Source organism: Lontra canadensis, unplaced genomic scaffold (assembly GCF_010015895.1).
Source record: "Lontra canadensis isolate GAN:19392208 unplaced genomic scaffold, GSC_riverotter_1.0 scaffold1, whole genome shotgun sequence".
Lineage (NCBI taxonomy): Eukaryota > Metazoa > Chordata > Mammalia > Carnivora > Mustelidae > Lontra > Lontra canadensis.
Window position 1 is genome coordinate 6987282 of NW_022630995.1, and position 25818 is coordinate 7013099.

Genomic DNA, 25818 nt, shown 5'->3' on the forward strand with positions numbered 1-25818 from the left:
AAACTGGCACAACTCCAGGATATACAGCACATGCTATTTTATGTACAGAAACACCATAAAAGAAAAAAAAAAAGAAGACATAATAAAAGAAACTTACCTACTTCTTCTTCTTCATCATTAGATATTATATTGTACAGTGTGTCCAAAGCATAACCTATTATTTCAGAATCCGAACTGGAAAAAAGAAATTATTACACTTACATGTTGCTAGAGTGTAGATGGTTACGATCATTTTTAGACAGTTGTTATTTAGCAAGACTGTATAAAACATTAATCTAAAATCTATGCTAAGAAAATATCAGAGTGCAAGCTTAAAGAACATATAAAGGTTATTTATAATAGTGGAAACTTAGAAGCAACCTAAATGTGTAATATTTTAAAAAGTATAGTAGCAATGAAAAACAGTATTTTTAAAGAATGTTTAATGACACAGTAATTAAAACACCCTTGATATAATGCCAGTAGAAAAATTAAATAAAAAAATTAATATACAGGAGTGCCTGGGTGGCTCAGTGGGTTAAAGGCCTCTGCCTTCGGCTCAGGTCATGATCCCAGGGTCCTGGGATCGAGCCCCACATCGGGCTCTCTGCTCAGCAGGGAGCCTGCTTCCTCTTCTCTCTCTGCCTGCCTCTCTGCCTACTTGTGATCTCTGTCAAATAAGTAAATAAAATCTTAAAAAAAAAAAAAAAGTGGGGCGCCTGGGTGGCTCAGTGGGTTAAAGCCTCTGCCTTCGGCTCAGGTCGTGATCCCAGGGTCCTGGGATCGAGCCCGGCATCGGGCTCTCTGCTCCGCGGGGAGCCTGCTTCCTCCTCTATCTCTGCCTGCCTCTCTGCCTACTTGTGATCTCTCTCCCTGACAAATAAATAAATAAATAAAATCTTAAAAAAAAAGGTAATATATAGAATGACCCCATTTAGCAAAAAATACATATATATTCCTGTGTGTGACTATACATATATATTTTAAAAACAACTTATAAATAAATTTGTAAAGTAAATTCAACTTTAAAACCAGCAAAGTTAGTATAACCCAGGTAATTTTATGGGTATGTGTTTATGTTTATATACATGTTTTTGTTTTTGTTTTTTAGATTTTATTTATTTGACACAGAGAGAGAGAAATCACAAGTAGGCAGAGAGGCAGGCAGGGGGCGGGGGTGGGGGGAGCAGGCTCCCTGCTGAGCAGAGAGCCGGATCAGGGACTCGATCCCAAGACCCTGAGATCATGACCTGAGCCAAAGGCTGAGGCCTAACCCACTGAGCCACCCAGGTGCCCTATATATATGTTTTGTCATAGCAATCTTTAACCGTGGTATCCCTAATCGGACTACTAGAATTTGTTTTCCTGCTCTGTACTTTATTTTCTAAAAACACACAAACAGAACAAGAAACTTACGGTAAAGATAATACTATTTATAAAATCAGGGAGTATGAGGCTGTAGCTGTTGATAGACAAATTTTGTTTTTGGGGTTTTTTTTTTTTTTTAGATTTTGTTTGTTTGAGAGAGAGAGAGAGGGAGTGAGAGAGAGAGCACAAGTGAGGAGAGCGACAGAGGAAGAGACAGGCTTTCTGCCAAGCAGCGAGCCCGATGCAGGGCTCGATCCCAGGACCCTGAGACCATGACCTGAAGTGAAGGCAGACGCTTAACCCACTGAGCCACCCAGGCATCCCTAGATATTCCTGAGATAAAGGTTAAGAAACAGATTTTTAAAAACATTTGCCACACATGTACGATGCTTGGCAGGAGGTGTACCAGGGGCCAGCGAATGTGTGAACTCCCAGCCATACCAGGTAGGGGCTGCTTTGGTGTTTTATTGTGCCTCTTAGACAACAAAGCTAAGCATCTAAGCATCTATGAGTCCTCTTGCATTTCATTCCTTTTCTTGTGCTAAATTAAATTCCCTTTCCGTTTGCCTCTAATACTTATTTATTGCTTTTTCTTTCCCAAGTGTTCCAAGTGATTTTTTTAACCTCATGGAATGCGAAGAAAGGTCTGTGTTCTGCAGCCATCTCCTTCCATAGCTCCTCTTCATTAATGTTTTTTCGTTTGTTTGCTTTGTTGTTGTTGCTGTTTTAAGTAAACTCTATGCCCAACCTTGGGCTCGAACTCACGACCCCGGAGACCAAGAGACGTATGCGCTATGGACTGAGCCAGCCAGGCGCCCCTCTTCATTACTGTTTTACGCTTCTTCTCCGGGCCTTTGCAGCTAACACTCTCGGACGCATCCACTGAATCCCCTTCGTCCTTGGCTACATCCCAGAAAACTCTGCTCCCTTTCGTGACAAAGCTTGAAACCCTCCCTCTGTCGGCGGGTCTGCTTCTTTGACCGTCACATTGAAGAGAGATTGCTCATTTTCCTAAGTCCTACACTCAGAGCCCGAAAGTGGTCTAATTTCTCACTGTTTCCAAACCATGACACCTAGATAGTAATTTTAATAACTGAGATAATTTGTATACCATAAAGTTCACCCTTTTAAAGTGTTCACCTCCATGGGTTTAGTATATCCACAGAGCTGCGCAACCATCACCACTATCTGAGTCCAGAACATTTTCTTTTTGCCTTTTTCTAAAGCTTTTTTTTTTTTTTTTGAAGATTTTACTTATTTATTTGTCAGAGAGAAAGAGAGAGAGAGCATAAGCAGGGGGAGCTGCAGGCAGAGGCAGAAGCAGGCTCCCTGCTGAGCAGGCAGCCCAATATGGGCCCTGATTCCAGGACCCTGGGATCACAACCTGAACTGAAGGCAGACGCTTACTCACTCAGCCACTGAGGCATCCCTAAAGCTTTTATTTATAAGAAATCTCTATGCCCAGTATGGGGCTTGAACTCATAACCCTGAGATCAAGAGCTGCACACTCCACTGAGCCAACCAGGGGCCCCAAAACTCAGAACATTTCATCACATCATAAGAAATCCTGTATCCATTAGCCATCATTCCTATCCTCCTCCCCCCAGTGCCTGGCAAACACTAATCCACTTTCTGTGTCTATAGATTTTTGGTTTGTTTTTTTTTTTTTAAGAGGGAGGGAGAGGGATGGATGGAGACAGACAAGAGAATTTTCAGAGGCTCTATGCCCAGCACAAGCCCAACTTGTTCTAATCATTGCACATACATCAAACCGTTGAAGCCTCAGAACAATCCAACAAGACAGGTGCTATTGTTACCCCCATTTTATTTTATTTTATTCCTTAGAGAGAGAGAGAGAGGGCATGAGCAGCTGGGAGGGCAGGAAGGGGCAGAGGGAGAGGCAGAGAGAGAATCCTAGCAGATTCCAATAGCTATTGTGGCTCTTATGAACAACGCTGCTATGAATTTTCACGTACTAGCTTTTGTGTCAGGCCATGTGGCAACCCCATGTTTGACTTTCTGAGGAACTGTCACACTTCCACAGAAGCTGCACCATCTTCTAATCCCACCAGCCATGTTTGAAGGTCCAGTTTCTCCTCAGCAACATTTGTTATCGTCCTTCTCTGTCCCTCCCTTAACAGCCATCCTAATGAGTTCAAGCTGGTGTTTCATTTTGGTTTTGATTAGTGTTTCCTTAATGACTATTTTGAGCATCTTTTAATGTGTTTATCTACCATTTGTATCCTTTTTTGGGAGAAATTTGTATTCAAACCCTTTGCCTGTTTCCCCCCCCCTCAAGATTTCATTTATTTATTTATTTGAGAGCGAGAGCGAGAGTGAGAGACGCAGCTAGAGAGAGCTGGGAGCCTGACTCAGGGCCTAAACCCAGGACCCCAGGATCATGACCCAAGCCAAAGGCAGATGCTCAGACACCCAGGCACCCCATCTGCCTGTCTCTATTTGGGTTACTTATCTTTTTATTGTTGAATTGTGTATGTATTCTTAATGTAAGTCCCTTATCAGACATATGATTTGCATATACTTTCTCCCATCCTTTGGGTTGTCTTTTTACTTTCTTGATAGGGTCCTTTGAAGCATAAAAGTTTTTAATTTTAACAAAGTCCAGTTTATCTCTTTTGTCTTTTCTTGGTCATGCTTTTAGTGTCATATGTAAGGAACCATTGCCTAAGCCAAGGTTTTGACAAATTACGCCTGTGGTTTTTCTAAGGGTTTTAGCTTTAGCTCTTACATTTAGGTCTTTGATCCCTTTTGAGCTAATTTTTGTGTACGGTGTGAAGTGAGTATTTAGTTGTCCCCACACCATTTGTTGAAGAAACTGTTCTTTCTCCATTGTGGTCTTTAACACCTTGCCAAAAATCAGTTTAAATGAATGTTGGGTTTTGTCTCTAGCTTTTTTATTTTTGTTGATCTATACGTCTGTCCTTAATGCCACTGCCACAAAGTCTTGTTTACTATCATTTTGTGGCAAGTATTAAAATCAGGAAATATGAGCCCTTCAACTTTGTTCTTTTTCAAGGTAGTTGGGATCTACTGTGGATCCTGTGCAATCCCATACAAATTTTATGATCAGCTTGTTAATTTCTACAGAAGCGGCAACTAGGATTTCCATAGTGATTATGTGAATCTGTAAATCAAGTTGGAGTGTATTACCGTCTTAAAAATATATTCCTTCTTTCTGTCCATGAAGGACACAGAATGTATTTTCATTTATTTGAATCTCAGGTAATTTCTTTCAATAATGTGTTGTGGTTTCCAGTGTACACTTCTTACGCCTTTTTTATAAAATTTATTCCAAAGTATTTTAATCTTTTTTACGTTACTTAAATGGAACTGTTTTCTTAATTCTGTTTACTGATTATTCATTGCTAGTATACAGAAATATAATTTTTTAAATTTTTTAACTTAATTTTTTTTTTTTTTTTTTTTTAAGATTTTATTTATTTTTCAGCGACAGAGGGAGAGCGAGCGAGCACAGGCAGACAGAGGCAGAGGGAGAGGGAGAAGCAGGCTCCCCGCCGAGCAAGGAGCCCGATGTGGGACTCGATCCCAGGGTGCTGGGATCATGACCTGAGCCGAAGGCAGCCGCTTAACCAACTGAGCCACCCAGGCGTCCCTTTAACTTAATTTTTAAAAAATTTTTATTTATTTATTTGAGAGAGAGAGAGTGTGTGTGTGTGAGAGAGAGAGCATGAGAGGGGAGAAGGTCAGAGGGAGAAGCAGACTCCCCAAGGAGCTGGAAGTCTGATGTGGGACTCAATCATAGGACTCTGGGATCATGACCTGAGCCGAAGGCAGTTGCTTAACCAACTGAACCACCCAGGCACCCTAGAAATATATATTTTTTTATATTGAGCTTATATCCTTCAACTTTCCTGTATTTATTAGTTCTGATAGCTTTTTAGTGGATTCCTAAGGATCTTCTATATACAAGATCATATCGCCTATGAATATGTGTAATTTTACTTCTTCCTCTCCAATCAGTATACCTTTTATTTCCTTTCCTTGCCCAATTGCTTTAGCTAGAGCTTCCATTTCAGTGTTGGACAGAGGTGGTTAAAGGGAACATCATGATCTTGTTCCCGATCTTACGTGGAAAGCGCTCAGTTCTTCACCATTGCATCTGATGATCTGGGATTTTCATAGATTCTCTTTATTATTTTGAAGAAATTTCTTTCTATTCCCAGTTCCTTAATACTCTCTTAAAAGATGCTCCTCAGGGGTGCCTGGGTGGCTCAATTGCTAAGTATCCACCTTTGGTTCGGGTCATGATCCCAGGGTCCTGGGATCAAGCCCTGCACTGGGTGCCCCATCTGGCAGGAAGCCTGCTTCTCCCTCTCCCACTCCCCCAGCTTGTGTTCCCTCTCTTGCTGTGTCTCTCTCAAGTGAACAAATAAAAATCTTAAAAAAAAAAAAAAAAAAGATGCTCTTCAAAATTTCTCAAAAACAAAATGATAAATATTTTTATAAATAAAATTTTTAAAGCCTACTTTACTTGAGATTTATATTTTTTTAAAGATTTTACTTATTTGAGAGAGAGAGAGAGAGAGCGAGCATGAGAGGGGAGATGGTCAGAGGGAGAAGCAGACTCCCCGTGAAGCTGGGAGCCCAATGCGGGAGTTGACCTGAGCTGAAGGCAGTCGCTTAACCAACTGAGCCACCCAGGCGCTCTCCCTTGAGATTTATATCTGGTTGTGATCCACTTTGCCTATCATCTTATTTCATTTACCACTCCTAACCACTTCTTCATATTCACTGAATCTTTGTGTCCTGTGTCTCACTCTTGCTTTCCACTCTAAATGCCATCGTCATCCATCATGCTTTCACAATCTGTCTATTGGGGTGCCTGGGTGGCTCAGTGGGTTAAGCGTCTGCCTTTGGCTCAGGTCATGATCCTGGGGTCCTGGGATCAAGTCCCTCATCGGGCTCTCTGCTCAATGGAGAACCTGCTTCTCCCTCTCACAAATAAATAGGTAAACTCTTAAAAAAAAAAAAAAAAAAAAGAAAGAGCGAATACCTAAGATCTACACATCCATTTTCAGCTATGCACTTAAAATGTCAGTAACATTCACTTTATATAATAGGCAGCATTCTATTTTCCATACTGAGATATTAGTGATTTCATTAGTAACTTTGAAAGACTAAGTGAGAAAAGGTATACATGGAGTAAAAAAGAAAACTTATAGATTATATGTATGTATAATCATCACACTAAAGTTTTTTTGATCTAGGATCCATTTTCTCTAACCTGGACTATTACTGAAAGCACAAAACTAACGTTAGTTTACTGCAATCGTTTTCAACTGATGCTATAACAAATTACCACAAACTCAGTGGCTTAAACAATACAAATATATTATCTTAAAGTTCTAGATGTCAGAATCCGAAATGGGTCTCCTGCACCAAAATCAAGGTTTCAGTAGGGCCGCCTTCCTGTCTACAGGCTCTAGGGGGGAAATCTGCTTCTGTGCCTTCTACAGGTCTCTAGAGACCCCCTTCCTCCATCTTCAAAACTAGCAACGATAGGTCCAGATCTTCCATATCACCTCATTCTGACCTCCTCTTGTGCATTCCTGTTCCACTTTTAAGAAACCTCGGGATTACACTGGGCCCACCGGGATAACGCAGGATAATCTCTCCATCTCAAAGTCCTTAATCATACCTGCAAGTGTCTTTTGCCCTCCAGGGTAGCATTCATAGGTTGTGGTAATAAGTATGTAAACATACTTGGGGGGCTATTATTCTGCCTGTGGTAGGCAGATGTCATTAAACAGATAATTTTAACACATCCAATGCATTTATTCAAATGCATTAGAATTAGTTGGCTTTGAAGAGGTAGCCAATGTGGGGTGTACTGTCGGAGAAAAGGAAAGGTCCTAACTGGTGCAAACAAGCAATTGGGCATTGCTGGTACATAACTGAAACACAGGCTCTGAGGTTAGGCAATACCAAGACCTTTAAAAAGCTTATACGCATCACTTTGTTTAAGAACTTGGGACTTCAGGGGTGCCTGGGTGGCTGAGTTGTTTGGGCGTCTTGGGCTCACATCATGACCTCAGGGTTCAATCCCAGGATCTTGGGATCAAGCCCCGAGTCGGGCTCTCTGCTCAGTGGGAAGTCTGCTTCTCCCTCTCCCCCTCCCCCTGCTGTGTTCTTTCTTTCAAATAAATAAATGAAATCTTTAAACAAAAACAAAAACAAAAACTTAGACTTCACATTGCACTGAGCTGCTGAAATTCATTAAATAAAAAAAGGTTTATACATCAGACTTACAGCGCATAGACTGGAGGGACAAAAAGATCAGAGGCAAAGAATACAGTTTGGAAATAGTCGTGGTTTTAAGCTATGTTCAAAAACTCTTTGATACAGATCCCGTCAAGGGATGGAACCAAATTCTCCTCCTCTTAGGTGTATGCTGTATTTATAAGCTTGCTTCTAACAAACAGAATGTGATAGGCTTAATGGTGTGTGACTTGTGACACTAAGCCCTAAAAGGCCTTATGGTTTTCTCCTTGTCTCTAGGCTTGCTTGCTCTAGGAGAAGCCAGTTACCGCATCCTAAGGATGCTCAAGCCGCCTTACAGGGAGAGCAACATGGTGAGGTAGTGAAGCCTCCTGCCATTAGCAAAGTGATCGCGCCATCTTGGAATTGGATCTTTCCAACTGAGCCTTCAGATGACTGCAGTCCTGGCTAAAATCTTGACTGCAACTTGGAGAGAGACCCTGAGCCAGAACCACCTAGCTAAGTCACTGCTGGATCTCTGATCCACAGAAAGTATGAGATAATAAATACTGACCACTGTGAGCCACTAAGTTCTGAGGTAACTTGTTACACAGCAAAAAGTAATAATATGGGCGCCTGAGTGGCTCAGTGGGTTAGGCCGCTGCCTTCGGCTCAGGTCATGATCTCGGAATCCTGGGATCGAGTCCCGCATCGGGCTCTCTGATCAGTGGGGAGCCTGCTTCCCTCTCTCTCTCTCTGCCTGCCTCTCTGCCTACTTGTGATCTCTCTCTGTCAAATAAATAATAAATAAAAATCTTTAAAAAAAAAAGTAATAATAATAATAACAATAAAGATAACTAATACAGCAGCTCTGAAAATCATTTCCATGACTAATACTGAGCCAGAACTAAAGATTAACAAAGGAAATTGGGAGAACTTCATGAATTCCAGCGGGGTTTTGGTCTAGATAAGCATAATGGGTTAAGGAGAGGGCCAAGTTCAGCAAGAATCCTATAGTTTCTTGCTTAAATGGAAAGGCACTATCAACTAGGTTGGACTTGGGTCAAAAGGCAGTTGAAGGAGATGGTGGGGGGAGGCAGTTGGGAGCAGGAAAACAAGATATAAATTAACTCATGAACATTCTGAATTGGAGATATCAGCGAGAGATCTTGATATGGTAGAAGCGTTCACTACGCAGTTAAAGGTTGTAATACATACTCACTTAGAGGTAAGATGTTTGAAAGCTATCGACGCACAGTTGTTAATTAAAACCAAAGGTGCAGGGCATTCGGGTGGCACAGTCAGTTAAGTGCCTGACTCTTGATTTTCACTCAGGTGGTGATCTCGGGGTCCTGGGATTGAGCCCTGCATTGGGCTCTCTGCTCAGCATGGAGCCTGCTTCCCCCTCTCTCTCTGCCTGCCTCTCTGCCTACTTATGATCTCTCTCTCTGTCAAATAAATAAAATCTTAACAAAAATAAATAAAAGAATCACTCTTCTTCTCCCTCTGCCCTTCCCTCCCCCATGAGCACTCACTCTCTCTATAAAATAAATACATCTTAAAAAAAAAAAAGATGCAGATAAAATCTCTTAAAAGGGAAACTAAAAGAGATAAAAATAGGCTGAGTGACCTTTCTTTTAGAACATGCTCAGATCTAACACTTAGTCCAGTTTATTTCTCCAAAAAAGCAAGTCTGGATAACTGATATACAATAATATGTATATTATACTATAGAATAGCATATTACAACTAAGTGAATATCAAAACATCCAATTGCCCAAATCAAACCCCAAATCTTCACCTTTTAATGATAAGTCACTTCATTTCATTTTTATGTAATGGAAAGATTTCAAACCCTGAGATTATGCCTGTCTTAATGCTTATTAGCACAGTGGTTTGCACCTTGTGTCCAATATTTATTGAAATAAGATTATTAAGTTTAATGATCTTAATAAGTTAATCATTTCTAGAATAGTGACTCTAAAACAAATTAATTAAAATTGCAAGAAAAATTAGGGAGAAAAATCATTAAAAAGAGACTTACCGATCTGTTTGTAATACATGGATAAGATGTTCCATAGCTTGTATACCCACTTCCAAGCGGTATTTCTGCATAAAAGAAAAATGCTATTAAAGTAACTAATGTCCAACTTAGTAAACTTAGTAAGTGATACAGCATTACTGACCTTAGATAATGATTTGAGAGCACGCACAGCATTTCTTCGATCATCTAGTAAAGTAGATGAAGCCACTCTGTCACAAAGCTTTTGAATCTGTCATGGGAAAATGAAACAGCATTAACAGAATCCACAAAACAAAATAGAAACATGAAGTTCTCCCCTAAATTTATACCATCTAATTTTGAAAAAAAAAAAAAAAAGCAATAAATGGGATGTCATGGAAATGGTCTTTCACGAATCTAAATATTCAGGTGGTTTTATAAGCTTATTATAGAGAAACAAGATTTTTCACACTCTTGACAATGAGAAGTGGTGGAAGAAAAGTAAGTCACATAAATTGAGGAATTAAGAGAAATCATTAGTAGAATCTGAGTGTTCTAAACATGCTGTTTACAACTGTTTGAGCCAAGAGGGAAACAGGGTTATGGTAGAAGATGTGAAGTTATTTAAAAAGAAATTTTTAAAAAAGATTTTATTTATTTGACAGAGAGACAGCAAGAGAGGGAACACGAGCAAGGGGAGTGGGAGAGGGAGAAGCAGGCTTCCCGCTGAGCAGGGAACCCCATGTGGGGCTCGAACCTAGGACCCTAAGATCATGACCTGAACTAAAGGCAGACACTTAATGACTGAACCATCCAGGCACCCCTGAAAAATTTTTTTTAAATACTTGTTTACATTAAAACTTCACCCTAATGTTTCCACTAAGTATTTGAACAAGAAAAGCCAGAACTGATATGTCAAAAATTTTAAGTGTGCCTCAAGATTTATAAAGATTAAATGTTTCTATTAGAAAAGCTTTTAATAAATTTGCAGGAATTAAAGTTCAAGCTGAATTTTAAAATAAACCTTTGGGCATTATTTATAATAGAAAAAAACTGGAAACAACTGTTCATCAAAAGAAGAAAAACTACGAAAACTGTCATACATTCTTTGGTAGAACACTATGCAACTACTCAAAACAATTAATTGTACTGATATGAAAATACTATATAATAAACAGTGGGAAAAAAAGAAAAGGAAGTTATAAAACAACTAGATGTAAATTATGAAGCCACTGAAGCAAAAGTACCAAACTGTATACGTAAAATTGCATTAGAAAAAATCTGGAGGGGCGCCTAGGTGGCTCAGTTGATTAAGCCTCCAACTCTTCTTCTTCTTTTTTTTTTTTAAAGATTTTATTTATTTATTTGACAGAGAGATAGATCACAAGTAGGCACAGAGGCAGGCAGAGAGAGGGGGAAGAAGGCTCCCTGCCGAGCAGAGAGCCAAATGCAGGGCTCGATCTCAGGACTCTGAGATCATGACCTAAGCTGAAGGCAGAGGCTTAACCCACTGAGCCACTCAGGCACCCAAGCCTCCAACTCTTGATACCATCTCAGGTCATGATCTCAGGTCATGAGATGGACCCCTGCATCTGACTCCATGCTGACCGTGGAGCCCATTTAAGATTCTCTCTCAGGATGCCTGGATGGCTCAGTTGGTTAAGCATCTGTTTTCGGATCCAGTCGTGATCTCGGGATTAAGGATTGAGTCATAGTGGGGCTCCTTGCTCAGCACGGAGCATGCTTCTCCCTCTGCCTGCCACTCTCCCTGCTTGTGCTCTCTCTTTCTCAAATAAATAAATAAATTTTTTAATAAAGAAAATCTTTCTTTTTTAAAGATTTTATTTATTTATTTGAGAGATAAAGAGAGCATGAACACAAACAGGGAGAGAGGCACATAGAGGGAGAGAGAAGTCTGATGCAGGGCTCCATCCCAGGACCCTAGGATCATGAACCAAGCTAGGATCATGTACCGAGCCGAAGGCAGATGCTTAACCAACTGAGCCACCCAGGTACCCCTGAATAAATAAAATCTTAAAATAAATAAATAAATAAAATCTTAAAAAAAAAAAAAAAGAAAAAAAAAAGATTATCTCTCTCTGCCCTCCCACCTCCACACCCTGTGGCCACCCCCCCCATCTTGCTCAAAAAAATATAAATTAAAAAAAAAAAATTTGTAACAGACATAAGAATTAACTGCATGTCTTAAGATTAAAAAAAAAAAAAGAGTGAACAGATAAGCCACAGACTGGATGAATATATTTGTTTGCTTGTCTTTTAAATATTTTATTTATTTATTTATTTGAGAGAGAGGGAAAGCAAGAGAGCAAGAGCACGCAGGGAGTCTGGCAGAGGGAGTGGGGGAGCAAAGGGAGAAGCAGATTCCCTGCCAAGCAGCGAACCAGATGTGGGGACTCAATCCAAGGACTCTGGGATCATGACCTCAGCCAAAGGAAGACACTTAACTGACTGAGTGACACAGGCACCCTGGATGAAAATATTTGAAAACAATTGATAAAGAATAGTTTTTAGGGCGCCTGGGTGGCTCAGTGGGTTAAGCCGCTGCCTTCGGCTCAGGTCATGATCTCAGGGTCCTGGGATCAAGTCCCGCATCAGGCTCTCTGCTCAGCAGGGAGCCTGCTTCCCTCTCTCTCTCTCTCTCTCTGCCTGCCTCTCTGTCTACTTGTGATCTCTGTCAAATAAATAAATAAAAATATTAAAAAAAAAACAATAGTTTTTAAAACCATGATACTCAGGTCCTTTAAAGCTCTAACAGTTACTATTTTAAGTTACTATTCACTCTTTAATGACAGTTTCTTACTAAGAGTCTAAAAATAATACTTTGGCCTATCACTCACATTTCTGCATCCTATGTATCTGAATTAGTGGTGTTTAAATACACATAGTATGTGCCAAATTATGTTCTGCAGACTTCTAGTGTCCCAGAAGATATTAATAGATTTCTAATGATCATAGAAGCAGCAGGAAACACAAGGTCATACAAAATTAAATAGGTTTCTGCACTGCAGGATTTCTAAGTCTTTACTATGCTGATTTGCATTTCTTCATACAGCAGATATAGTATGATAACCAAGCCTAGCCTCGCTTTTTGATTTTATTCATCTAACTGCTCACATTTAGAAATTCCTACCTTAAACTGCATTTACTTTCATAATAATTACACTGACTTTCCTAAGTGCAAACAACACAACTTTCTCTTTATTAAACAACTGGTTGATTTTTTTTCTACCACAATTTTTCTTTTTTTACCATTAGAAAAACTACATAATTATCTCTTGAAAACATGAAGCATGTTACTCTCCATTTAAGGAATATCTTGGGCCAAAAATAGTTTTCCTAAGTATGACTGTAATTTCCTTTGCTTGGGTCTTATACAACTTTCGTTAGTTTTTTCTAGGTAGTTTATAACTGACAGTATGAATAGGAAATCGTATATAGGCATTTTCTGCTTTTTCCTACCCCCAAATCGCAAGCACTGGTTCTAGATCTGGGATTCTTCTCTCATGGAACACTGAGTCCCAGGACCACGCAGAGCTTGAACTTCAGCCGCAGCCTCAGTCTCATCTCTGTTAGTGTATACAAAGATATGTGTCAAAATAGGATCTTCCATGTCGAGAAACTCTTCAGTATTTGTTGAATCTGGACACTTGAAATCTACCTGATGCTGATGGAGAAACTTAGCTTTAGAAATACTGGCCCAAGACGATGGTAATCCTGGAGTTTGGGAGTTTGCTTTTGTTTTTATTCTCAGTCCTTTCTATGCTCTAAATATGCTAATATTTGAGCCTTGTTGATTTTTTTTTTTTAAAGATTTTATTTATTTATTTGACAGACAGAGATCACAAGTAGGCAGAGAGGCAGGCAGAGAGAGAGAGAGGAAGGGAAGCAGGCGCCCCGCTGAGCAGAGAGCCCGATGTGGGGCTCGATCCCAGGACCCTGGGATCATGACCCGAGCCGAAGGCAGCGGCTTAACCCACTGAGCCACCCAGGCGCCCCATGAGCCTTGTTGATTTTTTTAAAAAGCTTTGAAATATACACAAAGATAATCTTAGTTAAGATAAATACAAGTTAAAATAGCAATGAGGTTATTTTTACCTATGACTCACTAAGATTAAAATTAAATAATAGTACCAAATATAAATACTGTATGATTTCATTTTTATAAAATAAAAAAAAAGGCAAAGCTAATCTGTGCTATTAGAAGTCAGAACAGTGGTTACTCATGGAGTCGGGCAGAGACTGACTAGGAGCACAAAGCTGACTTTGGGTCCTGGTAATGTTCTGTTCCTTGATCTGGTTGCTGGTTACAAAGTTGTGTACAGGTTGTGAGGTTTATGCATATTTGAAATGCATATTTTCCTATACACTTTAAAAAATGATTTTTATTTCTTTTTTAAGATTTGATTTTGAAGCAATCTCTACATCCAATGTGGAACTTGAACTCACAACCCTGAGATGGAGAGTCACATGCTCTAGAGACTGAGCTAGCCAGGCGCCCCAATAAAATGATTTTTTAAACAGAACGACTGGGTTACCTGGGTGGCTCAGTTGTTTAAGCGCCCAAGTCTTGATTTCCACTAAGGTTGTGATCTCAGGTTGTGAGGTCGAGCCCTGTGGAGCCTTGCGTCGGCCCTGCACTCATTGTGGAGTCTGCTTGAGATTCTCTCTCTTCCTCTGCCTGCCCCCCACTAGCACTCTCTCTCTCTCTAAATAAAAAAATAAAATCTTGGGCACCTGGGTGGCTCAGTGGGTTGAGCCTCTGCCTTCGGCTCAGGTCATGATCTCAGGGTCCTGGTATGGAACCCCACGTTGGACTCTCTGCTCAGCATGGAGTCTGCTTCCCCCTCTTTCTCTCTGCCTGCCTCTCTGCCTACTTGTGATCTCTGTCAAATAAATAAATAAATAAAATCTTTTAAAATCTTTAAAAAAAAAAGAAAAGTAGTCTAGGTAGACAGTCGTGTGCCCAGCTAAACACTGGAGGTTCTAACAACTGAAAGGAGAAAATGGAAAGTGAGGGACAATTATACTGCATTAAGTTGGTTTTTCAAGTAAGGAGTAAATGGCACTAACAGTCTTAAGATCTGTAATTTCTGAATGTAAGTTAAGCATTCTTGTACTACAAAATTTTTGGTTGGTAACTATCAACTAAAAAATATAGACAGTGTTTGGCCTAAAACATGGCAAATCTTTGTAAGGTTTGGGACATATATGTTTTCCTTTCATTTGGTTTCAGTTGTCTGTAAAGAGTAGTAATGTAGCACTTCATTATAGAGAGATCACTTATTAGAAACCTCAGCCATCTGAAATATTAACAGGAGGTAGTACGCTTTCCTGTAGCAAAAGTAGAAGTTACAAGGTCCATGTACTCAATCTTGACTTCAGCCTGAGATGTTTGTTAAAGAAAAATTATATTAGTACCTAGCTTAACTATCAAATTCTCACTCAGTAGCAAATTAAAATCTGCAAAATCTGAATGGTCTGTTAGAAACATATAAAAAGTCATAAGAAGCTTGGAAATAATAGAGTTTGTTAGTATTTATTGATCATTATTAGGTACTGAGTACTAGGCAAAACCTTTTATATTCATTACTTCATTTAACATCTAAGAGATCCCCATATGTGATTTTGAAGAGGACTTAGGTTTAAATGCTAAGAAAGCTTATAATTATGTTCTTTGTTTAAAAAGACAGGGAAGTGGGGCTCCTGGTGGCTCAGTGGGTTAAGCCTCTGCCTTCAGCTCAGGTATTGGGCTCTCTGCTCAGCAGGGAGCTGCTCCCCACCTCCCTCTCTCTCTGCCTGCCTCTCTGCCTGATTGTGATCTCTCTCTCTGTCAAATAAATAAAGTCTTAAAAAAAAAAAAAAGACAGGGAAGCTTGTAATTAATTTTAGATTACTATTAGAAATAACTAAAATGAGGTGCACCTGGTGGCTCAGTGGGTTAAGCCTCTGCCTTTGGTCATGATCTCAGGGTCTTGGGATCGAGCCCTGCATCGGGCTCCCTGCTCAACAGGGAGCCTGTTTCCCCCTCTCTCTCTGCCTGTCTCTTTGCCTACTTGTGATCTCTGTCTATCAAATAAATAAATAAATAAAATCTTAAAAAAAAAAAAAAAAGAACTAAATGAAAAGACCATTTCCATGCCTGACCAAAGGTATCTGAGATAGTTCAATCTTACGGCTCTAGATAAATAAGTTGTTCCTATATTCACCTTGATTCTCATTGGCTTGCAGTATGATTGACTGCTTTGAGTTTATCTTAAGTTGCAACAGAGAAAGTTCTGATTAAAATCCCCAGTTTGGTGTGCCTGGGTGTCTCAGTCGTTAAGATGCAGACTTCAGCTCAGGTTATAATCCCAGGGTCCTGGGATTGAGGCCCACATCGGGCTCCCTGCTCAGCAGGAAGCCTGCTTCTCCCTCTCCCGCTTACCCTGCTTGTGCTCTCTCTCTGCCAAATAAATAAATAAATAAATGTTAAAATAAAATAAAATTCCCAGTTTGGAAGAATATGTACTTGGCATTAAAATCCAGGTTTAATAGATGAAAAGCATGTTTATGTTCTTAAAAATTGTCTTGATAGGTATTTACCAAAACTCAAGAATGGATTTTACTTCTGTAAGTAGAAATAGTACACTTCAAAATAGTGATTAATTTTAATATATTTTTTAAAAGATTTTATTTATTTATTTAAGGAGAGACAGCATAAGAAGGGGAGAAAGGGAGAGGGAGAAGCAGGCTCCCCACTGAGCAGAGAGCCCCCTGGAGGGCTCCATCCCAAGACCCTGAGATCTTGACCTGAGCCAAAGGCAGATACTTAAACGACTGAACCACTCAAGTGCCCCAGTTTTGATATTTTTAAGTTACATTTTGCAACTACCTAAAAATTATGATTTGCTCATTAATCAGAGCTTATTGAAACAGGTACTTTGAACTCATTAGAAAAGAAATATTTTTAGCTAGCAATCTAATCTTACATATTTTTCCCCATGTTATTTTAGATCAGTCATCATTCCCAGAAATGGCAAATTATGTAAAAGGGGAAGTTTTCATATTTTAGAATGCCTCCTTTGGTGTATTATTTTAATAGAACAAGTATATATGTTTGTATGTATGTGATATGAAAATAATTTTTTTGGTTCATAGATGTATAAAATTTAAAAAATTAAACCAATTTTATTATTGTGAATATGAAATGCTATTTTTTACATTAAGTGCAGTTATAAAGCAGTAATTTTCTGTGCCTGAAATTCCTTCCCCATATTGTCTGATGAACTGCTTATCCTTTAATTCTTGACTCAAGCATGGTATCCTTAATATACCATTCTTTTTTGTTGTTAAGATTTTACTTATTTGTCAGAGGAGAGGAAGAGCACAAACGCGGAGCAGCCAGCAGATCAGGCAGAGGGAGAAGCAGACTCCCCACTGATCAAGGAGCCCAAGGTGGGACTCCATCCCAGGACCCTGGGATCATGACCTGAGCCGAAGATAGGTGCTTACCTGACTGAGCCACCCGGGAGTCCCTTTAATATACCATTCTTAAGCAGTATCTGTCAATCTGTTTGGGCTGCTATAACAAAAACAGTACAGTCTGGGTGGCTTAAACAACAAACATTTATTTCTCATGGTTCTGGACTCTGGGATGTCCCAACATCAAGGCATTGTGTCTGCTGAAGGCCTGTGTTCTGGTTCATACATGGCCATCTTCTCCCTGTGTCCTCACTTGGCAAAAGAGGAGAGGGAACCTTCTGGGGTCTTCTTTATAAGGGCATTAATCCCATTCATGAGGGCTCCACCCTCATTACCTAATCACCTTCCAAAGCCCCATCTCCTAATATTTAGGGGTTAGGATTTCTAAATTTGCATTTTGAGGGGACAGCAACATTCAGTAGCCATTTCAATTTCAGGTAGAGTTGACTACATTTTCTTTTGTGCCCCACTTTATTCAGCACATACTTACATATCTTTAACTCGTTATTAGACTTTATTTATGTGACTGTCTTCCTCTGCAAGCTTGTAGCCAGACCATATCTTCTTTTGGTTACAACAGATACATGTTTGCTGTGCATTCTAGTTTAAAAAATTTGTACCTCATAATCAACAGAGAACCACTTGGTATTTTTTATTATGGTAGTTTATTTTTATCATTTAAGAGCTGATTTCATAGTATTTTGATTAGAGTGAAAATAGTAGCTTTAAAAGATGAGTTTAGTCAGTCATGAAAATATCCTAGAAATTCCAATAAAATGTAAACCATTTCATTTTACTCCATTCTTGTTCTTTTATGTTTATAAAGGTAATACCTGTTCTTCAAAATTCAAACATGAAAAATAATGTTTAAAAATGAGCATTTTCAACAGTTTACAAAAAGACAATATGCTACAGTCTTAATTGTTTCTATATATATTTACATTGTTTATTAATGGTATCATTTTAAACCAAAATGAACTAATGCCAAACATACTGTTTAAAGTTTTCTTTTTTCTTTTTTTTCACTGAATGTATCTTGGACACTTTTTCATATAAGTAAAAATGGATGTGCTTCATTCATTTGCTCAACCTCATAGTCTGTGTGTACTATATGTTAATTAACTGTTCTTGGATTGGTGGATGAACTTTTGTATTCTCCCCACACACACTTTTTTTTTTCCCCCCAATAAATAGCAGAAATTTATTGCTCACAGTTCTGGAGGCTGGAAGTCTGAGATCAGGGTGCCAGGTCTCAGACTTCTTATTATATTCTTATGTGATGAAAGCTGGATTTCCTTTTTAGCTATTAAAAGTACCGCCACAAAGAACATCCTAGTATAAAACATTGCGTAATTGTGGGGGTGTTTTTAAGTGGTAAATTCCTAGAAGTAGGAATGCCTGGCTAAAAAAAGGGTATGAACATCTTAAGTTGTAGTAGTTTTTGTCGTATTGCCACTTTTTTAGGTTACTTTTCCTATGATAGAACATAAGCAAGTTAATCTATATCTCTACCTATCATGGATAATTGTTCTATTTTTTTTTTAGGATTTTTTTGTTCTTTTTTTTTTTTAAGATTTTATTTATTTATTTGACAGAGATCATGACCTAAGCTGAAGGCAGAGGCTTTAACCCACTGAGCCACCCCGGTGCCCCCTAGACTACTTTTCAAGTCTTCCTTGCATCTAGGCATACACAGTGACTATACTCTGGCCAACGAGTTGTTAGTACCTTCCAGGTCATGTCCTTGTGTTTAAAAGGAAGCTATGCGGGGCACCTGGGTGGCTCAACTGGTTAAGCATCTGCCTTTAGCTCAGATCCTGATCCCAGCGTCCCGGGATCAAGTCCTGCGTTGGGCTCCCTGCTTGCACAGAGCAACCCCCCACCCCCGGCTCGTACTCGTGCTCTCTCGTTCTATCTCAAATAAATAATCTTTTTTTAAAGGAAGTTATTTGTGCTTCAGCCCTCTTTCTTTTTCCCTCAACGTGGAACTTGAACCTGGTGGTAATGAGGCAACTTTAACAACGTGAACAGGATAGCATCCCAGGGGATGGCAGAACAAGAGGAAAAGCAGCAGGTGGGTCCCGGGACCACAGTGAGGGGCAGAACTACCCTATCCTAGGGACTGCCTTCTAATTAGGACTTTAGCTGCAGAAAGATGTAAACTTTTATTTTGGTTAGACCCATTTTCAGGCCTCTGTTGTAGCAGCTGATGTAACATTTAAGCTAATAAACTCATTTTACAGAAGAAACTAAGACTCAGAAACAGAGCAATGCACCCCAAAATACACTGCCAGTTTGGTGGCACAGTTCAGATTCCTTCTACCCAAGCAGTAGATGTCTCACTCCAAAGCCCACACTCTAACAGCCTAGATACTGCCTCCTGTGCAGAAAAATGTGAATCTGAGTTACTGTTGCAAACGACATGGACAGCAAGATTTTTTTTTCTTTTTATAAATAGGAGGAGATTGAAATGCAGTTCTGATGAATAGGTTTTACTTACACCACAGCCCACTAAGGACCCTGATAAGCATTTGACTTAACTGCTCAGCCAGGATAGTCCCTTGTTCTCAGGGAGTTGGGAGTTTTACTTTGGGAAAGCTACAATCAGAAGCTACCAAAAAAAAAAAAAAAAAAAAAAAAAAAATCAGGGGGCACTTGGGTGGCTCAGTGGGTTAAAGCCTCTGCCTTCGGCCCAGGTCATAATCCCAGGGTCCTGGGATAGAGCCCCGCATCAGGCTCTCTGCTCAGTGGGGAGCCTGCTTCCTCCTCTCTCTCTGTGCCTGCCTCTCTGCCTACTTGTGATTTCTGTCAAATTAAAAAAAACAAAAACAGGACTCTTGTAACTACTTCAGAAAAACTACAAAAGTTAATATACTCGTACTTTTTAAAAAAAGATTTTACTTTAAAGTAATCTCTACACCAAACATGAGGCTCAAACCCACGACCCTGAGATCAAGAGTCACAGCCTCCATCAACGGGGCCAGCCAGGCACCCCAATACATGCTCACTTTTTTAGAATTAACTAGGCTGCGATAATAAGGACAAACTGGTGTGGAGAAATAAGGACAAACTGGAGATGAGAGAAAGAAAAGATGTCAGCTCATTATAACAGACAAGGAATAAGGTTAAGAAAAAAGTATTTGGGAAGTGGTAATGGGCAAAGAGCTAAAGGGATAAATAAGGCAAAAGAGTAACTGAAAGAACTGAATTTAAGCAGCTGGGGCTGTAAGGAATAAAATGTCTGGGAGAGCCACTGCTTGGGATTCGACCACAGCTCTTCCTCAAATAGACATAAAGTCAAATATTGTTTTTTAAAAGATATAATTAGAAAATCAAAAAAAGCAGTAGTGATTAAGCTAGCTGAAGTCTGATATCATGAATCAGCAATCACTTTTCTCGATCTCAGCAAATACTCTGGGTCTTAGCAAGGTAAAGGTCAAAGGAGCAATATATCTGAAGAACTCAGTACCATCATCCTAAGTGGGTGATTTCATTCATTCACTCAACAATATTAGAGTGCTGGGTGCCTGGGTGGCTCGGTCATTAAGCGTCTGCCTTCGGCTCAGGTCATGATCCCAGGGTCTTGGGATCAAGCCCTGCATTGGGCTCCATGCTCAGAGGGAGGCTTGCTTCACCGTCTCCCACTCCCCCTGCTTGTGTTCCCTCTCTCGATGTCTTTCTCTGTCAAATAAATAAATAAAATCTTAAACAAAACAAATATTAGAATGCTAACACCCTCACAGGAGCTATTATCAGGGCAAACAAAAAGGAGTGGTCTGTGACAAGTTCAGTTCAGAAACTGGGGCTAAGCATTTAGAAACTTCTACAACTGAATAATTATTTATATCTATTTAATAAAAAAACCCACGGTTTAATGTTTTTATGCACATGAGTATGTGTATGTATACTGTCATTCCACTTTTCCAGCCATTCATTTTTATTGTATTTTACAGAAGTATTGGTCTGTGATCAATTACATAAAACAAAACAAAACGAAACCAAAAACTAACAACTAAAGCAACTGGTCTTTCACCACAGACAGTTTGAGAAATATTAAAGTGCTTAACATTTTGAAAGACCCACAAAATTCTAGTCTGCAGGAATAGCAGTGAGCCACGATAGAAGGTACTTATTTTAATGAAAAGGTAATTGCAAAGAGACTACAAAATAAATTTTAATAAGTAAAACAAAAAGATAAAGTGATGAGTGTGACGAAGGAAATAACCAGGGAAATGAGGCAGTACTAGGTGGAGAGTGCTACTTCACATAACCTAGCTGGTCGGAGGGCCCCAAGTTAAGCACTGATTTGGATCGCAAGTGTGGTCCCAAGTGTGGGTAACGGGCAGCAAGGGCAAAGCGAATGGAAAAGTAGGAAGCACAGTGAATGATTATGTCATACCTTCACAAGGGAAAAGGCAGTATTTTAGAGTTGAAGGATAAATTTATGTAGTGTTCCAAATGGGATCCTGAGGCGAGGGGCTTTGTTACTCGCAATTCACTATCTCAGAAACCACCCAAGGAAGCCACCTTACAGTTTAAAGAAAAATTCACAAATGTACTGGGTATTTGAAGTCACAAACTTTTTTTTTTTAAAGATTTTATTTATTTATTTGACAGACAGAGATCACAAGTAGGCAGAGGCAGGCAGAGAAAGAGGAAGAAGCAAGCTCCCTGCTGAGCAGAGAGCCCCATGCGGAACTCGATCCCAGGACCCTAGGATCATGACCTAAGCCGAAGGCAGAGGCTTTAACCCACTGAGCCACCCATGCGCCCCTGAAGTCACAAACTCTTGTCTGAGTCCTTAACACTCTCATTGACATGATGGCAGGGGTGCCTGGGTGGCTAAGTCGGTTAAGCGTCTGCCTTTGGCTCAGGTACTGATTCTAGGGATTGGGCTCTCTGCTCAGCAGGGAGCCTGCTTCTCCCTCTGCCTCTGCCTGCTACTCCCCCTCTGCCTGCTGCTCCCCATGCCTGTGTTCTCTCTCTCACTCTAATAAATAAAATCTTAAAAAAAAAAATTTACAGATGTTTTTAAAACTCTATGGGGAGAGGCATATGGGTGGCTCAGTCGGTTAAGTAGCTGCCTTTGGCTCAGGTCCATGATCTCAGGGTCCTGGGATCCACCCCCATATGATGGGTCCCTGCTCAGTGGGAATCTGCTTCTCCCTCTCCCTCTGTGCTCCCCCTGCTTGTGCTCTCTTGCTTACATGCTCTCTCTCAAATAAATAAAAATTTTAAAAGTAAACTCTGTGGGGAAAAAAAACCTGTTTACTAATTAGTGAACAGAAATATCCTACTGCCTACTATTAAAATGTTAAAGGTTTATTTATTTATTTATTTATTTATTTGTGCAAGGGAGGGCACGGGGAGATAGAATCTCAAGCAGACTCCCAATGAGTGCAGAGCCTGATGCAGGGCTCTGTCTCACGTCCCTGATAACATGATCTGAGCCAAAACCAAGAGTCAGATGCTTAATCAACTGTGCCAACCAGGTACCCCTATTAAAATTTTTTAAAAAACAAGTATAACCTTGTTTTATGCATGTTTCTTTTTTTTTATGAGTATTTCTTTAAAGACATGTCTTTCAATACATGTCCTTGATTCATTAACACTGAACTTGACAGCCAGCAGCACAATTACTCATGCCTGAAGGAAGCTTATCTAGAACACACATTGTTTCTGTGAAAACACCACAGCCTTCTTGTTCTTAGGAACACTAGAGAACACTTCCACATTAAACTTGGGGGTCATTTTTAAGAGTGAAATCACAAACAACAAGCACAAAAATTCAAAAAACATAAAACACGACACTAAATAAGCCTGTGAAAAGGACGTTGGTTTAATATGAGAGTTTAAACAAGAAGGCAGAGTATCTTTTTCTTTGACCTCAATTGGGGACATACACATCAGGTAACTCAAATTTGTCACTACCCTACACAACTCCACAAATGACCTAAAAGCGCTACATGTACTGATTTTGCAGTTACAAATAAATTTTAGCACAGAGATGAATTTGTAAATATGGAATCCATGAATAACAAGGACTGACTGAACCTAAAATATAATCCGCAGGATGGAAGAACAGACTAGGTGAACTCTAAAGCTACTTAGTACCAAAAACTCAAAAGAAGTTAAAAATATTCAATTTTACCTAATAAGTAATAATGTATTTGTTTGGTATACTATTTGAAAAATCTATCCTGTCTATGACACAGTTTGAAATAATTTTTAAGCCAACATTTCAAAATTGAAAGTTTTCATATCAAAATCCAGATTTCGGGGGTGCCTGGGTGGCTCAGTCGTTAAGCATCTGCCTTCAGCTCAGGTCATGATCCCAGGGTCCTGGGACTGAGCCCCGCATTGAGCTCCCAGCTCAGTGGGAAGCCTGCTTCTCCCTCTCCCACTACCCCTGCTGTGTTCCCTCTCTCGCTGCGTTGCTCTCTGTCAAATAAATAAATAAAATCTTAAAAAAAAATCCAGATTTCCACCATTTCTAGACAAAAATTAACCTAATGCTAATGAGAGCTAATACTGCATTTCACACAAGTTAAGAAGCTACCAATTGTAAGGTTCATCGTTTTTGAAAAATAATCTCTACGCCCAACATAGGGCTCAAACTCACAAACACATTGAGAGTCATACGCTCTACTGACTAAGCCAGCCAGGCGCCCCAACATTCACCAGTTTTTAAAGTAACACCAAGAAAAAAGAAACACTGCCAGTTATAATTACACGAAGCAACCTGAATTCAGAGATTTGCACGCTAATGTGCATCTCAGAATTGTTAGAATATGGCAATATACAGCACTCAGTATGTGCCAGTCTGTTCTAAAGATCTATATATTTTAAAATTCATCTAACCAGGGTGCCTGGGTGGCTCAGTGGGTTAAAGCCTCTGCCTTTGGTCCAGGTCATGATCTCAGGATCCTGGGATCGAGACCCTCATCAGGCTCTCTGCTCAGCAGGGAGCCTGCTTCCTCCTCTCTCTCTCTGCCTGCCTCCTTGTGATCTCTGTCTGTCAAATAAGTAAATAAAATCTTTAAAAAATTAAAATAAAATTCATCTGACCTATGCAAAAACTCTATACAGCAGGCACTATTATTATCCACATTTTAGAGGTGAGGAAAGAGAGGCACAGTGGGTAGGTCCAAGTCACCCACTTACTGGTTGGCTGGAATTCAAAGCCAAGCAGTTTGAGTGCTTAACTATTACATTAAGTTGGCTCTTAGAGCCTACATTTCTGGCGGCAACGACTGGCTGGAGCTGAGTTCCATCTCCACAGTCAAGTCAGGAAGTGCAGGCTCCGGCTTCATCCAGGGCTCTCTTCTAACCTGACCTGCTGGACTGAACAACGATGTTACCCAGCTGACACTTGGGATTGGATTAAACAGCAGAATACTATTTATTAACAAAAAACACTTCTATAGAGAAAAAACATATTTGAATAAAATTTGACGCAGAGTTAGTTTTATCTAGAAGGACCAGAAAGGGGTAATGAGGAAAAACTCGACGACAGTAGTTCTTCCATAAGTTTATATTATGTGAAGTATTAGGTGCTCTGAGAGATAAATAAAATGATGAAATGAACATGTATCCTGTTATCAAGATGCTTTTATAGTCTGCGTATAGTGTAGTTAACAAAGTAACTGAAAATCCGGTATTTTAAATAATTCTATAAAGTGGCTCCATGTTTTAATATGCAAAGAGCTCTAAGACATATCAATGAAAAAGGTAAGCTGCGAAAACTATAAACAGTATATTTGTTTATGAATAAAAAATATGTTCCTACAAATACATAATTCTATATTGTACAAACTCATAATTATTCAGAAAACTCTGGAAGGATTTATATCACATTAAGAATCACGGTTACGCGAGGCGCCTGGGTGGCTCAGTGGGTTAAGCCTCTGCCTTCGGCTCAGGTCATGATCCCAGGGTCCTTGGATCAAACCCTGCATTGGGCTCTCTGCTCAGCAGGGAGCCTGCATCCCCCTCTCCCTCTGCCTGCCTCTCTGCCTGTTTGTGATCTCTCTGTCAAATAAATAAATAAAATCTTAAAAAAAAAAGAATCATGGCTACTTCTGGGGGCACCTGGGTGGTGCAGTTGGTTAAGTGTTGGCTCAGGTCGTGACTCACAGTTGAGGGACTGAGCCCCAGGAAGGGCTCCATGCTCAGCATGGAGTGCGTGGAGTTAGCTTGTGATTCCCTCTCCTTCTCCTATGCCCTGCTCACACGGATGCTCTCTCTCACTCTCTCTCTCTCTATATTAAATAAATAAATCTAAAAAAAAAAAAAAATCATGATTCTTTCTGAAATGAGAACTGAAACTAAAGATGGTAGTCAAAGGGGCTTTAAACTTTACTAGCACTGTTTGCCACTTTGTGTCATAAAAAAAATTAAAAAGCGGGGCACCTAGGTGGCTCAGTAGTTAAGCCTCTGCCTTTGGCTCACGTCATGATCTCAGGGTCCTGGGATCGAGCCCTGCATAGGGCCCTCTGCTCAGTGGGGAGCCTGTTTCCCTCTCTCTCTGAGGCCTGCCTCTCTGCCTACTTGTGATTTTTCTCTCTGACAAAAAAATAAAATCTTTAAAAAACTTAAAAAGCTAATTAACAAAATAATATGTACAATATAATGCAACCCATAGAGGTGATTATGTATCAGAACTCTTCATTTTCAGTAACTGCCACATGACATTCACAATTTTACCAAGAAAAACCTGAAAAGGACAAATAATCTACTAACAATTG

The 25818-nt window shown here is 39.7% G+C and overlaps 1 protein-coding gene across 5 annotated transcripts in view; it reads right to left on the reverse strand.

Moving 5' to 3' along the window:
- USO1 (USO1 vesicle transport factor) overlaps positions 1-25818 on the reverse strand; it is a 90342-nt gene that overhangs the window by 54585 nt on the left and 9939 nt on the right. For all 5 annotated transcript variants that reach the window (XM_032838599.1, XM_032838681.1, XM_032838513.1 and 2 more), the window contains exons 2-4: positions 9774-9860; positions 9632-9696; positions 98-174 (exon numbers count right to left, since the gene is read on the reverse strand). In XM_032838599.1, the coding sequence (XP_032694490.1) occupies positions 98-174; positions 9632-9696; positions 9774-9860 (229 nt within the window). The remainder of the gene's footprint in view (positions 1-97; positions 175-9631; positions 9697-9773; positions 9861-25818) is intronic.